Source organism: Eretmochelys imbricata, chromosome 4 (genome assembly GCF_965152235.1).
Source record: "Eretmochelys imbricata isolate rEreImb1 chromosome 4, rEreImb1.hap1, whole genome shotgun sequence".
NCBI lineage: Eukaryota > Metazoa > Chordata > Testudines > Cheloniidae > Eretmochelys > Eretmochelys imbricata.
This window is the reverse complement of record NC_135575.1, coordinates 76,133,516-76,150,508: the sequence shown is the minus strand read 5'-3', so window position 1 is coordinate 76,150,508 and position 16,993 is coordinate 76,133,516. Positions and strand designations below refer to the sequence as shown.

Sequence of the window (16,993 nt, the reverse complement as noted above, 5' to 3'; positions counted from 1 at the left end):
GCAAAGGGGAAGAAAAGAGGCAGGACCTGTCCCCAGAGTCTGCAGCTCGGGCTTTTGTTCGTTTGGAAAAAAAAAAAAAAGAAAAACATACCAGCGAGAGGGGGAAGCTGAGCGTGCAAAGCGCCCCTGCTGGCCCCCGTCAAACCTGGGGCTCCCGGGGACGCTCTGCCCGGGAATGCCCGGCGCCACTCCGCAGACACGCACTGGGCGGGTGTCAGCGCTGTCCCAGGAGAAGGGAAAGGAGAGAAGGAGCCGCAGCAGCGACGGCAGGAGGAGGAAGAGGAGGGGGAGGGAGGAAGTGAACTTACAGGGCAGGTGACACCGAGATAGGATCCCCATCCCCAGTGTGCTTGGCAACTTCCCTCTCGCCTGCTGCCCGCGGAGGCACGGCTGTGAGGGAAGATAAAGGAGACAGGGACTCTATAAATACCAAGTGCGAGCGCGCGCGCCCCAGAGCCCTGGCGAGGGACAGAGACCGGCGCGGCGCTCAGCCTTCAGCAAGCAGCGAGCATGCACGTGAATGGCAAGGTGGCTCTGGTGACTGGCGCGGCGCAGGGCATAGGCAGAGCCTTTGTCCAAGCGCTGCTGGAGGAGGGCGCGAAGGTAAGCGCGTGTGTCCCTGGCGCACCACCCAGGGGCTGCCGCCATCCCGGAGCCACTCTCACCTTCTTAGGAGGTCGCTTCCACAGAGGCTGCTGCTGCTGCTTTCTAGGAAGCCAAGAGCCTCTCCCCCAGTTTTCGTGCACGCTGTAGGTACCTGCTGCTGTCCTTCTCCCGGCTTCGTGCCCCTCCCCAGGGCCAGTTTTCCTTCCCGCGGGGCGTGCAGCTGGGGTGTGCAGGTTGGAGCAAGAGGGGCCTTAGACACGTCACCTCCCCGGCTGGGAAAAGGCTGTGTGGTATTTGGCTGGGGGGGGGGGGGGTCCGCTCGTCCCTCTTGAATTTCCCTTGTTTTACAAATGCTGTGATCATTCCTCTCACGTGCATCGCCCCGACCTCCTCCTGACACAGGTGGCTCTCGTGGATCGGAACCTCGAAGCCGGTGAGGAGAGCAAAGCTGCCCTGGATGAGCAGTTTGAAGCTCAGAGGACTCTTTTCATTCAGTGCGATGTTACAGATCAGGAGCAACTGCAAGGTAAGGAAGGAAATCTGTCAGCATTATACAGTATCATAACATGCAACAACCTGAACAAAGCTGGGCTACTGAACCTATAACTGTGCAATTAAGGTTTCTGGAGGGCAGCCTATTTCTGATCCCTTACAAGCATGACTCAAGTAGGATCTGTTTCTCACTCTGCAAATGTGAAATATTACTACCAGTGTGTGCCTTTGGCTTTAGGACTTGGCACATAGTAAAGAAAGGATAAAGACGTCACTGAATGTTTTGTGATACTTTTGTATGAAAGCCTCTGCATAAGATAAGGGTTATTTAATGAGTAATGTATTAAAAACTTTAAAATCCAGTGTTTAATAAAGTAGAGTATTTACTTAATAAAATATTTAAAGTGTTTAATAAAGCTTCCTGGCAGACTCAAAAATGCATCTTCTCACCATGAAAGTGACAAGTTTCTGCTCGGAGTGATCTGCAATACAGATACTTAGGAGTACAATGGAACTAGTCTGAATTTAGGTTGCTATTGTTCAGATCAGAATCTGGCCATAAATGCCAAGGATGAAATGTTGCTCTTTAAGCTAAGAAATAACTTATAATACAGCTTTTTAAATTTTAACTTAAACCATTGCAGATAAAAAGCAATCAACTCCTGTGATTTTTGATTTTGTGCATGTCCTCATTCAGGAATAAACTGCTCTACTGAGCTCTGGATAATAATATTTACTTTTTTATGCAGCATTTCACAACAGACATCTCACAAACATTTTATGATAACCACAACATCCCATGACTGTTTGCAGATTCATTAAGAGATCCTTAGTTAGGTTAAAAAAAACCTTGGGTCACTTATGTGAATGCTCTTTCCATGGAAAAAGATGTTAGACTTGATATAAACACATAGTTTCTTTCTTCTGCCTCATAAATTCTATGATTGCACCTTTGTCACATGATAATCTTCACAGAAGCAATGTGTGATTATTTTAATTCTTTCTTCACAAAACTTCAGCAATTTGCTGCTTGTCCAGAATGCAGCAATCTGATTGTTCACTTGTATAAATAAGCATAACTACACTACACCTATCCCCAACTCTTTTATACTGGTTGTCTATAAAGTAGATCAATTAATTTAAATTGGCTCTGTTAGTTTTAAATTCCTTAGTGGCTACCTACTCTGTAAGCTTTTTTACGGACAGTGGTCCTCATACTACAATTTGTTCAGTGTGGGCAAATCCCTCTGTTGCTTCACTGGAGTTCCGTATGGACATGTGACTGCCCCTGTGAAACAAGTTGCAGGATCAGGAACACAGTCTGCAGCCACACGGTGCACACTGTTCAGGGTCCCACTATCACATCTGCAGTCAGGTCATGGTCATGCTTTTTGCTGTGCATGGCCCAACAGTGTGGAGCTCTCTCTGCACAGACATTGGTTTTATTTTCTCCCAACCTACTTTTGAAAAATCACCTTAAAACCATTTTTCTCTGCAAAGCAGTTTTGGACTGATCAGCCTTGATCCATATTTATACCTCCCTTCCATTCCTTTTCATATCCTCTTTAAGTTGGATCCTCTCATTTATTTTAAGGTGCTTATATTTTCAGAGGGTGGTATTTTATATTTTGTACAGTGCCAAGAACACTGGCGAGATGGATGTATATGCAAAATAAATACAATAATTATAAATTACTAATTATCATAATACTAACAAGATTCTTTTGTTTCATATGGATATGTAACAAGGCAGGCCTTCTCCCCACCTCTCAAAGACAGTCTCTCTTCAGCAGTTTTATTGTCCAAACAAACAAAAACAGTTCTTCAACTCACCCTGGCTTTTACTCACAGGAGACTTTAACCCCTTTACCTCTCAGGCTCTCACTGCCTCCTCTCACAGGTGTATCTGTCAGTTTTGCTGTTCCTGGTCCTGTTCCCTGAGCATAGCCACCCAGGGCTTTTCTCTCCAGAGGACCTTTTTCTAAACAGTTCCTTTCAGGTTCTCCCTGTCTTCCCTTAGGGGAGTCTACCAGCCCTAATTCACCAGGTCTCTTCCTTTCCCAAGCCCAGGTACCCTCTTTTAAAGCCTAATCTTGGTCATCTGACCAGACACAAGGTACACTGACCCTGCTCCCTCTTAAAGAGGTAGTGCCACCCTGTGACCGGACCCTAAACAGATGTGATCACTGTGGACTGACAAACCTGTTGCCAGCAGTAGACTACATAAACTAATCAACATTTTTTTCAACACATCAGTTTGACCAGTTGAAAAGTATTTGCTTTTTTTTTCCTAGTGTGGTCAAGATTATTTGTATAGGCCTAGGAATGATACACACATCATTAAGAATAAGCCAAAAGTTTTTTGTTTTTGTTATTTTAAGACAGAAGACTTTGAATGCTATGTGTCAAGGACAGTGTTATTGAAGAGCTTCTGTAGAGAGCAGGATGAAAAACAAGTGAAGCATAAAGCCAAATTCTGAAATTGAGATCAAATTAAGGGCCTGATCCTGCATCCCCAAAACTGCATTGATTCCCTGAATGACCAGTTCTGCTCCCACTGAAGTCAAAGAATTTCAATTAACTTTGATAGTGCAGGATTGGGCCACTAAGGAAGTAAGGAAAACATGGTTAGAGAATGTTAGGTTCAGAGACTGAAGAACAAAATAGGCAATAAACTTAACACAAAACAGAAAAGACAGGAAACTAAAAATAGAGCCCTTTAAATATCAAAGCATTATAGTGGAGGATAATATCATCATTAACTCTGAAAGGCAAGGGAGGTTAGATGAATGCATTCTTTGCTTTTAGCTGTTTTTAACATGATACAATGCTCTTGTGTTTAAAAACGACTATTGTACCATATTCTGACCCCTTCTAAAATTGCTCTGGCAGCCTTAGCCAAATACCTGGTGATTCCCCTAACTAGGGTAATCCTGAGTGACACAAACACCTGATACTGTTGGTGCTATACCCATTCTAGTGTAAGGGTGTGGCCAGAGAAAAGGAGGTATGGCAACAGTGCTGTTGTAATTTTGTAATTTGTTGTAACTTTTCTGTTGGCCACAATGGCCTGGTGTCTCAAGAATACCTTTCAGGGAATCTGACGTGGTCTGGATTTTCATTTCATCAAGTTATTTATTTTCATTCAACATATATTTGTTATGTAGTATTTGTTTGATGTTTGCCACAGACAAACAGTTCAATGGAACAAGTGTTCCGTGTGATGAACAATGCTTGGAGGAAAGAAAAAGTAAAATGCGCAGAGACACGACTCAAAACTGTTCTTTTGTTCAAAGAAAATGTTAATGACACTTGTTCAGTGTTTTATGATAAAGCCCTTAAGAACTCTAAATTGCTGGGAAATATGCACACATTGCTGTTGAGTCAGATTCTGGCAGTACAGACATCTCTGCACTTTCTTTTTTAAATGTATTTTTGTCTTTGAGTATTTTTACAACCCTGAAAAAAACAGGCACCACAAAAGTATTGTAAGCTTTTTATTCTGAAAACATTGCCATCTTTAGGGTCCCACAAAAGGTGTCTATAAGCCACTTTGGGAATTCCCTACCTGCACAGGTTGTGCTGAGCATAGAGGTCCTGAGGATCTGGCCCACTAATTTTAATTCTGTCTGATGTATAGAAACTCTGTGGAGGTAATTTGTCAACAATAGAAGGAATGAGATTGAATCTGAGAGGCTATAAATCAGTAACTGTATATATAGGGTGTACATCAATTACTCATAAATAGGTACAGTTCATCAAGGAATATGGTGAATTATTGATAGTTTAAAGATTTAAAATATTTATTAATTACATCATTGAGTAAGGATAGACTCATTCTTAAAATAATTTGAATTCAAACCCAAACATGAGTTTTTCAGACTGTGTAAAGTTTTTCTTTAAAAGATACATGGGATCAGATCCTGAATTTCTTGAATACCCAAACTAATGCAAGATCAAGCAATAAAGACTTGATTTCAGAAGATGCTGAGTGAAAAGGTTGTACTATTCTACTTCCATTAACAGTCTTAAATAGAGTTACTGTTAATACTTGTTGAATAGTTAGACAAGTGTTGTATTTGTTAAACATTAACAAAGTATGTGTTTAACATTAACTGTTTTAAAAAAATGATGAATTAACATACTTTGGTAGGGTAACAAATATCGTGCCTTGCATTCCATGTGTAACATTTAAAAATATGGAAAACAAGACAGCTAAGGAATTTTTCCCTTGGATTTTACTGTAGGTGCTTTTAAAAAAACAATTGAACATTTTGGAAGGCTGGATGTTGTGGTTAATAATGCTGGAGTGAATAATGAAAAGGACTGGGAAAACACTATACAAATTAATTTGGTAAGCATTATCTGTTTTAAAATGTTCATACTGTATTACCTAAAGGTGAGATTTTCAAAGAGGCCTAAGGGAGTTAGGCACTCAACTCTAATTTAATTTTCCTCTTTGAAAATCCCAGCCTATAGTGCTTGATTATGCCTAAGGTAAAGTTTAGGAGGAAATTATGTGCTGTGGATTTGTGAGAGAGTGTTTTTGGTTCATTGGTTTTTGTTTACACTCAACGTGTATGTCATCCTGGAGAACATCTAAAGAAACAAATTTACCATTTGAAAAGAGTGTTTCAAACAATTTTTATTTAAACCATGTTTAGATGCACTAATGCTCTACAGTTAAGTCTCTTTCATGGATCATCATGTTCCTTCACATTAAAAATCCTATATTGCCCGCAACCCACTCATGCACATATATATACACACTCAAACCCCCCTACCTTCCAGTGACATGAGAGCCATTAATGGTCAGTGTATGGCGCGGCCCTACCTATATATACATGAGTCACTACAGATAATTATACTAGCACCTAAGCAAGTACTATAATTGTAACACTAATCTCAAATACTGATATATCTTAACAGTTAAGAATAAAATGAATCATTAATGCTATGATAACTCATTCATTGTCCTGTATCTGTACATTATTAATGTTAATGATGGCGAAATATTTACTGGTTATGGTCTTTAGTTCCTTTTCTTTTCTCTACTTTTTACACGTTGTACATGCAGAGAAATAGTCTTCCCTTAGACCCACATACCAGATCTTAAATCTAGTCTTTTGCTATTTGTACATAAACATTTCTCCCTGATTGTTCCACATATAGATGGAAAGCAGACTGCTGGAACTGGTAATCAGACAGACAACTCTGAAAAGAGAATAAATTCAAATATTATTGGTAATAACCATGTTTTATAATAACAGTATTGTTAAATTATTTTTATCAGCGTATACTACATTACACTACTAGATTCTAGTGACTAACATAATGGCATGCAAGGCCTGATCCCGCAGACTATATGGTACCTGCAGCATACTGAGCTGTGAAAAGTGTGAAAAGCCATGGCTGCTGCCTCTGGTAGACAAGCCTATCCAAGGTAGCAGTTGTCTTGTAGCAGAGAGAAATAAATATTTACAAATAAACTCTGTAGAAGTAAGTTTCTCAAGGAATGGAAAGTTCATGAGCTCTCCGCCTCTCATACTTCACAACTTATTTCTCACATTCTTCACTCCATTTGAATCTTTGCAGCTTGTAAACATGGCTTCAAATATAGATATGGGAATATAGAGAATAAAAACACTCCTGGTGGCTGAGGATCTTTGATACCTGAAAAGCCATTATTTCAGGCTGAAAGCAACCACAATAAAAGTTATGTTGGTCTACATTACCGACAGTCCACTAATGTCATTAATTGTTTATTCTTTGGCTCTCTGTATTAGATGTATGGAGAAAATGTGTTATGTGTTTAAACCCTCCGAATGCTAATCAGTCAGAAGGTAACCTGGAATAAAAAGATAGTTAGAAATAGTAGTGAGCCTCTAAAAATTCCAAGTGAACGAACATGTATGAAAATAGGAATATTGTGCATAAAAATTAGAGAATGAATCACTTATAAAAAGTGATGAATCACTTATAAACAACATAAAATAACTTATTGGCCCATATTTAAAACTGGAATATAAACAATAACATTAAGGAATATACACCTACTTTAGTCTCAGTCTTCACTGGAGTCCATTTCTATGTAAATGATTAAGACACATCAACTGTTATTGAGGCTCAGCTGGCATACACATGAGAAATAAGTTGCCCACTATTAAAAGATTTGTTTAATCTAGGGCTACATATTTCATTTTCTTAAGGCATACAAATATGTTCCAAGTTCTTCACGTATGAAATATTTTCACCATTCCCCATTTGTTGGAGCACATTCTTTCAGCTTAAGAGCAGCTGTCCAGCTGAACCCATGTAAATTCAGTGAACTTTTGCAAAAGAGATCTTTCAAACATGCATTCCTGGTTTCTCACATGACACGATGTCACAACTTGTTTGCTAATACATGGAATATCAGGGTTAGAATATCAGGAGGTCATCTAGTCCAAACCCCCTACTCAAAGCAGGACCAATACCCAATTGCCCCAGATCCCTAAATGGCCCCTTCAAGGATTGAACTCATAACCAACATGACTACCATTCCAATGCCATCCCAACTTCCCATTGCCAAAGAATGTTGTACGTGGGGGTTCACTTCTCAGTCACCATTTCTGGGTGGTTCCATCTTCAAGCCACATAGCTTGGAGATCTGAACTCCAAAAAAGCTGTCAGTCAGGAAGGACTTACTTTATGCCCTGACCTTTCAAATTCTGACTGTCATTCCAATATTTAGGAAAGACCTGCTTCCATGTTAGGATTCAGTGTATCTCTATACATCACTCCCATGAATCCGAATGCCAAACATAGTAATTTGCACCTGCAAACAGGGCAGCAACAGGAAGTTTGGAAGAGGGATTAATATAGAGTTTGCATGGGATTACAGCCATGAAAGATATTTTTATGTCAGTCTTCCAATGAAGGATATATATGCAAAAAATAATTTCAATCATCATTTTGTAGGATAATGACTTTTTATACATGAAGATGTTTTAAATTTGATCAAAACACATACAATACGAAACAAAATCACATGGGCACTCTGTTGGAATTTGACAACTAACTAATAGAGCAAGATAAGAGATCTAAAAGTACAGGGCTAGGTTATGGATTTTATAGCCAGAGGTGCACTGGAAAGGGTGAAGAGTGGCCATGCTAAAGCAGAAGTCGCAGAAGGATGGCTAGCTGGAAATATCTTCTGGGAGCCTGAAGGAGCGCATGCTGCTGGGCAGCTCTAGTGGCTAGTATAGGTGGAGAGCAAGCTCATTGCCCAACCTCACCACCTCCTTTCTTTTCTCATTTCATATGGTCAGTGTTGGCACTGGGACTGTTCAGTGGATTGTATCTAACTTCTATATTGGGGAACTAGACGTTGATGGAGGAGACTCCTTGAGCCCTTTTTACTGATATGTTAATATCAAAAACAGATTCATCCACAGACATTTTGGTAGAAGTGTCAGCAGAAGTTATTTTGCATAATTTGAGTATGCTGATTCTGAAACAAATTTGCTGAAGTGATCTTTTAAATCGTTGTGTCTTTCAAAAGAGAAAACAAAAAAGTGTCCTAAATGAAGTATTTCCACAGTTAGTCTTCTAGTCTCAGATTCACAAAGGGACTTAGACATTGCAAAACCTGCCTTTTAGGCACCTAGTCCCCACCCCCCACACCACTGGAATCTACAAAGCCTGAGTTAGGTGCCTAGGCTCCCTGTACAATGCATGGGGAGAGAAAGGTGCCTAAGAATGGGATCCACAAAAGCTAGCCTGCTAAGTGGGGAGCTGCTTAAGCTAGCCAATGGCAGATGCCAATGAGAGGGATGTGTCCTAAGCCCTGCCCCACACATGCCCAGGTTGGAGAAAGGTGTGTATTCTCTGGCCAGAATCTACAGCTGGAACCCTCTGCTGGAGTCAGGCACCTAGGACATTTTTTGTAAAAGTGGTAATGATACACAGACTGAACTCCACACAAAGCAGTTGTGCAGGGAGGGAGCAAGGAGGAGATGCGTGCTCCTTATAACTTTTGACCCAAAATGCAGGAGACCCTGGTTCAATTCCCTCTTTGCCTGAGGGGAAGGGGTTTGAACAGGTGAGTGCTCTAACTATCAGACTAAAGTGTCATTCTCACGCTCTCTGGCTTAATATATAAATAATTAAAAATGCAAAGTGGAACAGTTTAAACAGGAGAGATAGGGAGACTCACATCAGAAATTCCCATAGTCCAGTGGCCCTCAGCTGAGATGTGGGGAAACTCTGGTTCAGTTCTTATCCCCTAATCTGGCAAGGGGGAGAACTGAACCTGTGAGTGCCCTAATCCATGTAACTTCAGATCTAAAGGAGGCTGCCTCCTTTCCCCACTCCCTCCCATTTTGTGTGGAGTTAGGCATACTCTAAGCCTAACTACTGGATCAGGACCCACATACAATATAGGTGAGGCAACACCTATCTTCACCTGCTTTGAGGATCACACTTGGTCTTAAGCATAAGAAGTGTCTGGCCACCTAGCTGAGTCAGCAGTGCACATGCCCAGAGGCAGAAATTTAGGCCCCTAAGGGGACTTCTAGAGTGGAAATTAGGTGCCTACCAAGCAGGAGTTGTATGGATTTCAGTGGTACCTAAATCTAGGGGCCTTAATGACCTTTTTATGTAGTAAAGTGTAGTCAGTATCAATTAAGACTGTGCCCTGCAGAAGCTTTCAAGCCCTTCAGGATGGATGCCACTGAATTCCAATGTGTTCCTGACAAAAACATCAGGGAAAGTAGACTTAAGTGACATGGACTGTACTATGGCAAGTTATAGAAAGCTCATACTATAGGTGCAGAATCAATTATGTTTTTTTAAAAAGACAGAAAAAATAGATCAGCATGAAAAACAGACTGACAGCACATCTACAGTTTAAATTACATTCTTGTTCTCCTTGATTCCTACAAGTCTATCCACACTTGTGTTTGCACCAGACTGGTCTGTCTCAGTACAGGCTCAGCTGAGATCCCACGATAGGGCCCCCAGCTTAAATCTTATTTAATAAACTTTCTTTCTTTTCCATGGCACTGTAATCAAATACCATTTTTAACATACTGAACTATATATATTACTTCATCCACCCCTGTTTCAAGCTCTTATGAATCATGCTAGGAGATTAACCTCCAGGATATTTTGCATTGAGAACTGATGACGGTGTCTCACAAGAAGAAATGAGTGACACCAACAGATTGGTGCAGAGTCAGTATAGATAGACACAAATGGTCCAAGTTTAAAAAACAGGCTGTAATTATGCCATCACACAATTGACTGTGCCTTTATTTGTATGCTAGCAGTTAACTCAGGGTATATATGGTTGTAACTGGCCATCTAACTACTGGTCAGTTGTTTCTTCAAGACACACTAATTAAAGCCTTCTTCAAGAAACTGCCGCCTGGATCTGAGATATCACTTCCATGCCCTAACAAGGTACATTACTGGGCACAATATGTCAGAACATAATGTGATCTCCATGGAAGGCTCTTTGCAGTTAAATTCCAAAATTCACTAGTGTAGAGGTAGGCACAGTTCCTGTGGAGTCAAAAAAACAAAGAGGTTTGAGTACAAAACATATGTGGTAAGTCATGTGCAGTGTATGAATATAATGTTTCAAATCTTGTTCCTAAAACATAAATAACCAGATACTTTGCCATGCACTTTCACATAATACAGGTTTGCTACCAGGCAATGATCTGAATGTAAGTTCTCTTCCCTAAGCCAGACTTCTAGTGTCAATTATAATAGGTTGAAAGTGAAATTAATAGTTTACAGTTTGATTGCTCCTAGAGGTATATAAAATCATGAGTGGTGTGGAGAAAGTGAATAAGGAAAAGTTATTTACTTGTTCCCATAATATAAGAATAATATAGGGGCCACCAAATGAAATTAATGGGCAGCAGGTTTACAACAAATAAAAGGAAGTTCTTCTTCACACAGTGCACAGTCAACCTGTGAAACTCCTTGCCTGAGAAGTTTCAGAGTAGCAGCCATGTTAGTCTGTATCCGCAAAAAGAAAAGGAGGACTGGTGGCACCTTAGAGACTAACAAATTTATTTGAGCATAAGCTTTCGCGAGCTACAGCTCACTTCATTGGATGCATTCAGTGGAAAATACAGTAGGGAGATTTATATACACAGAGAACATGAAACAATGGGTGTTACATACACATTGTAACGAGAGTGATCACTTAAGGTGAGCTATTACCAGCAGGAGAGGAAAAAATTTCGATATTCATTTGCTATAAAGAAAAGGAGTACTTGTGGCACCTTAGAGACTAACCAATTTATTTGAGCATAAACTTTCGTGAACTACAGCTCACTTCATCGGATGCATCCGATGAAGTAAGCTGTAGCTCATGAAAGCTTATGCTCAAATAAATTGGTTAGTCTCTAAGGTGCCAAAAGTACTCCTTTTCTTTTTGCGAATACAGACTAACACGGCTGTTACTCTGAAACCATTCATTTGCTATGTGACTTTGGGCATGACACTTACCTAATTTCTTTCTGTAAGGTGTTTCTAGAGTAAGAAGCCTGATCTAGATATAGAAAGAGTGGCAGCCAATGAAAAGATTCCCATGGCAGCGAATTCCATAGATTAACTCTACTCAGTGCAACTGTTTCCCTTTTAATAGTTCTACAAAGACTTTGTACTTTCACTGAAAAAAAACCACACTTAGGGTTAAATCATTTTCCTCTGAAGTCAACAAAAATAGCTATGCTGATTTCAATTACAGTTGTATTGATCTTCATTCATCTTGACAGAAAAAATGCTTTGTTTTGGAGTATTGAGTTAGGGAATCTAATAATGATTCAACTCTCTCATCTCTCAACATACATAATATGTGAGTAGGGAATGCCAAATTAAGCTTGCCACTGTACAGTTTTTGGATTTTAATTCAACCTCTAGACACAATGTCAGCTTCCCTTTGAAGACATACACAGTCATAGCCACAAATACATTATGCATGTAAAGCTGTACATTGTCTTGGGCTAGAAAAGACCCATAAAATATCATAAAAAGTGATTACCTGGGTTAACCTCAAATTTATGAATCATTCTGGTAGGAAAATGTTTGTTCATTACTTTAAATTATGGATAGTAGACTCTTAATATTTTTATTTACCACGCATATTAAACCTTAATTTGCTTTTCTGACTTGTGAGAACAAGAATTATGAGCAGTATTATATAATGCTACTTCATAATAATTAGACAAGAGCATAAACAAATAAGATAAGAGGCCAGGGCTGTAATAAATGTTCAGCTGAAATATTTGTCATTAAAAATAAAAAATTAAAATTAAATTATCACCACTTTATATTCTAAAACATTAAAAATTAATAGTTATCCTTTTCTAAACATTTCTAAACTTGATTAATTAAGAAAAAGTATGTGTATGTTTGAGAGCAGAAGGGGTCTAAGAGGGGAAGGAGGAAACCTGATGCCTTACTCCACTAAAGTTTTGGAAACTAATTTAGTCAGATTTCTTGAATAAAATATATTTAGGAATTCTTGTTCTCATATTTCACTGAGTGTTTTACATATATTTCACTGGCAGCATTAGAAAGCTCAAATATTGCAGCTGTGTAACAACAGTTATTAGAAAGAGGCAAAATTCAAATACATGCATAGAATTTGTTCAGGCATGCAAGAGTCTCATTATTACTGGGCAGAACTTGAGGAAGTCTAGCAGACATCATTAAATCAGTCATTTTTCGTTTTTGTTGGTCTCATTTATATAAACTAATTTATACAAACAAAGGTAAAAATTGTCTGATAATTGAGATTGGTGAAGTTTTCTCCATTTCTAAATTGAAGCCTGCTTCGTGTCACAGTCACTCAGGGCTTGATCCTACGAAGAACTTAAATAGCTTGGTCCTGCAGATAGAAGAACGGAAGAGTGCTTATCTAACTCCTGATCATATGAGCTACAAAAAAAAACAATCCACTTTGCTCAGCAACTTTGTGGATCTGAAGTTTAAAGAGGTGTAATTGATAGCATTGACAGGACATTTGATTCAGTCTCTAGTTCTGGGGTTTCCCTTAACCTGTTTACACCCTGGTGCAGAATGTATTTAATAATAAATACAGTCCCTTGAAGGCAACTGGGTTAATATTTTCAAGGAAAATCAAAATTTACTGGTCATTTAAATGCCTTTAACTCCTCAAGTTACAGGCTACACTGCATCGAATGACATTTATGGGGCAGGAGAGGGAGCTCCCCTCACTTTGGCATTCATATGTTTACTGTCTTATCGGTCAGGGTTTTGCTGTGTGTATTTCAGTGAGGCGTGTCACAACTTTGTCCATTCATCAGTCCTGTCAGATTCTATCTACTTAAGATACTTATTTGGCCCCATTACTGTCGTAGCTAAACACCTCACACTCTAACATATTTATCCTTACAACACCCTTGTGAGCTAGGAAAGTGCTATTATTCCCCAGATGGAGAACTGAGGCACAGAGAGACTAAGTGACTTTCTCAATGCCACACATCTAGGGTGGAGCAGGGAACTGAACTCCTGTTTCCCAAGACCCAGGCTATCACCCTAACCACTGGCTCTCTCTTTGGGGGGGTATTTTAGACCCACTGCCCAGCTCTGTGGGAGCTGGAATCATGGAGGCCATTTCGAGGCTCAGCTCTGCCATTGTTGCTGGCCCTGCTGTTGCTTCTCTTCCCAAAGTCTCAGCTCTACTCAAAAATCCCAACTTCACACAGATAGCATGAGGTACTCTATCACCTCCTCAGCTACCCACACATTCATCCTATAAACTCTATGCTCTGAGGTCTTCTGACTGGAAATGAGGATGAGATGTTCTACTAGCACACACCCCTAGCTGCTATGATCTCTCCCACTTCCTGTTAAGTCTTCCAGTTCCCCAGGAGATTCAAGCATGCAGGAAAAACAGGAGACTACGCAGGTCAGCCATTCCCTAGTTACTGCTAAAGATTATGAGCTTAGAATGCCACCCATGGCCCAGCATTCAAACCAATGCATAAATAAAAACTCCAGTGGGATCACTTCAGCTGCAATCTCTCTCCCCTCTTCTGAAAGCTAGAATAGCGTCAAGTGTTTGGAACCTTTATTTATAAAAAATATTTTTAAGAACTACATATCATACTGGGGATTGTGTAAGGAATCTTGAATTAATACTCTCATCAATTCAAATATCCTAGCCAAATGCAAGACAAAGATTATCTTACAGACTTAGTTGAGCTCCTTAGTGTACAGTCACCAGTCTGTTGTAACAGGACCCAACCACACTTTCAGGTGCTTACCTCCTGTCTAGCACCTCTCCTTGTGATGTGGGACTCCACAGCACAAACTGCCTTAGGTCCTGAAACCAGTGCTGAACCCACCCGAGCTTCCCCAGTCACTTATGTGTACTCCCACAGATTCCATTGCACTGGATTATAGTTTAACTCTTTGATAAAGTAAGGAATGGTCTTTGCACAGGGGTTTCTAAGAGACAATAAGTTTTACTTTCAAAGCATACAAGAATTTCAGATCTTTAGGAAAAAAAAACCTATATAATCTTTCCATGCTCACCCTTTCTTATGAGCCCTTTGGCCCACTTCATCTGTCAGACAAGTAGGCCACTCCTGGCTTCTGCTTCCAGCAGTCCTTCAGTTTTTGGTCTATGATCAGCTAGTAAAAGTAAGAGTAAGAGAAAGAGATTGGAGAGATCCTGTCCTTAAATATGGTTTCCAATCCTTTGTCATGCAACTCCCAGACCAGCTTCAAAGCTGCAGTCAGGTGGTTAAAGTCCCACCTTCCCCTGGATACAAAGTGGGAAACCAAATCTTTTATCCAATCAATTGTTCTGACAAACACCATTGATAACTCATGTTGGTTGCTTCAAGAAGGTGCGAGGCATGCAATAAGTTGCCTTATTCTGTCCTGGACATCTCCAGCTAGTCACATCTACACATTCAAAATGCAAGTTACAGTCTTCAATCTTGTTAGTCTCTAAGGTGCCATAAGTACTCCTCAATGTTCAAAATGGTGATTACATCAAAGGAAAGTCACAATTTCATATCCTTGTACTTGACTGATTAAATGAACCCTTTTTTTTTTTTTAGAATGATTTTCTCTGAAAAAAATTAAATTGCATAGGCAAAGATTTAAGTCCTTTCTGGAATCAAGCCAACAGCCTACTAGTTAATAAGAGAGAAATCACCCTTGCAATTCAGTAGCTCACTAGTACTCTCCCATACTAAGTCAGTGCTCCAGATATGATCATGCCATGAAGAGAAAACTATTTCTATTAAAGTGATTAGAATTGCCCCCACTGAAATCAATTGCAGCAGATCAGACCATATGTATAAAAAGAAATCTGCAAGCTCTGAAAATAATCCTATCTGTGACTCACATGCCATTGTGGATCATGGAAGAACACATTAGAAAAAGGCATGCAGATTTACCTCAGTAATTGTACATTAAGCATGTGATCTTACTGGTTTATGGACTCTCAGTTTATGCTAACAGTGACTAATGTTGAGGCAAATGCTGCACTGAGAGGCAAATTGTTTATAGTGTAATGAGAAACTGTTTAAACCCAGCTTCCTAGAATGTAGTATTAAAGCCCAAACCCTGACGGGATCAACCCTTCCCCCAAACACACCCCACCCTGGAGAACAGCAACATGCTGTTTTACCCCCTGCAGTGCAAATCTTACCAGCAGCATTTAGTTTCAAGCCTCATAGGTACCTCATATATTATTCATTTATTTTATGTATAGCTCATGAAGTATGATGTTAATCAAGCAACAAAGAAAATATGAAAGTCAAACAATCAAGGTTCAAATTCCACCTGTTCAGTAACTTGCTTTATGAACTTGCCCAAATCAATTGTTTTCTATTAACATAGAGTAAATTGTTTTTAACACCTATATAAAAAGTGTCAGGAGAGGTAAGGAGATAAAGGGGTCTACAAGTTTTCCCAAACACACCAGTTGCCTTTTCATCTTTGTACCAATGTAATAGTCATCTCCAATCTTACAGGAATGCAGGAAATCATTTCTCAGCAGGAAAGCTTTCTAGGTAAGAAGATGTGGTGTTACTAGCTTTTCTAGGTAAGAAGATGTGGTGTTTTACTGCTACAAGAAGCTAGCGCAATAAGATGGAATCCCTGGATTATTAGAAATACCTCATATATTGAGTTAACAGTAAACATTTGTCAAACGTAATGGCTGATAATGAGGTTTGAAGTAGACAGTGAAGATGGACACATTTTTGCACTGGTGCTTATAGATCATGCTAGGAAGTTCATAACGATGTAGAAATAGCATGTGAATTTGAATTAAAGGTGATAAGTATGTCAACGTATCTAAGTGTTACATAACGTAGAATAGGCATGTTGCTAAAGCCAGGAGAAATGTGTTAGGCTTTGCTTAGATACAGCATGTCACCATATTTTCTGTTTAGAGTAATATAGCTGAAACTATAAAGCCACTGTGGGGGAAGAAGATTACAAGAGGAGGCTAAAAGTTTGTAACTTTTGTTTTTGAGCTTGTCATTTACACATAAAAGACCAGTCAGCATGTTAACTAGGGTCATTAGTCATAATATATGGTAGGGATTTGAGTTCTCCAACAGTTACGTTGAGGTGTTTTGCCTCAGTGTCCAATTATTTACTTTGCAAAATAATGGCATGCTGTCAGGGATTTTACTTTTGTCTTTATTAGCATTTGGTGCTTTGGCATGCATGAACTACTCTCATCCAATTCTGTAATTGGGATTGCAGAAGTAAACTAATATTACATTAAGACAAGTTTCTACACTCATGATTATAACTTTGCTGGACAGTAGCATGGTAAATACACTTTTTATTGGCAGCTGTCAGAGTGCAACTGCTTTTATTGGTAGTATACTCAGACCTG

General features: G+C 39.6%; 1 protein-coding gene across 1 annotated transcript in view; it reads left to right on the top strand.

Moving 5' to 3' along the window:
* The first annotated feature begins 510 nt into the window (after nucleotides 1–510).
* Nucleotides 511–16,993, top strand: part of HPGD (15-hydroxyprostaglandin dehydrogenase) — a 36,061-nt gene continuing 19,578 nt past the window's right edge. Inside the window, exons 1-3 of the mRNA XM_077814514.1 lie at nucleotides 511–603; nucleotides 1,009–1,132; nucleotides 5,346–5,452. Of these exons, the coding sequence (XP_077670640.1) occupies nucleotides 511–603; nucleotides 1,009–1,132; nucleotides 5,346–5,452 (324 nt within the window). The remainder of the gene's footprint in view (nucleotides 604–1,008; nucleotides 1,133–5,345; nucleotides 5,453–16,993) is intronic.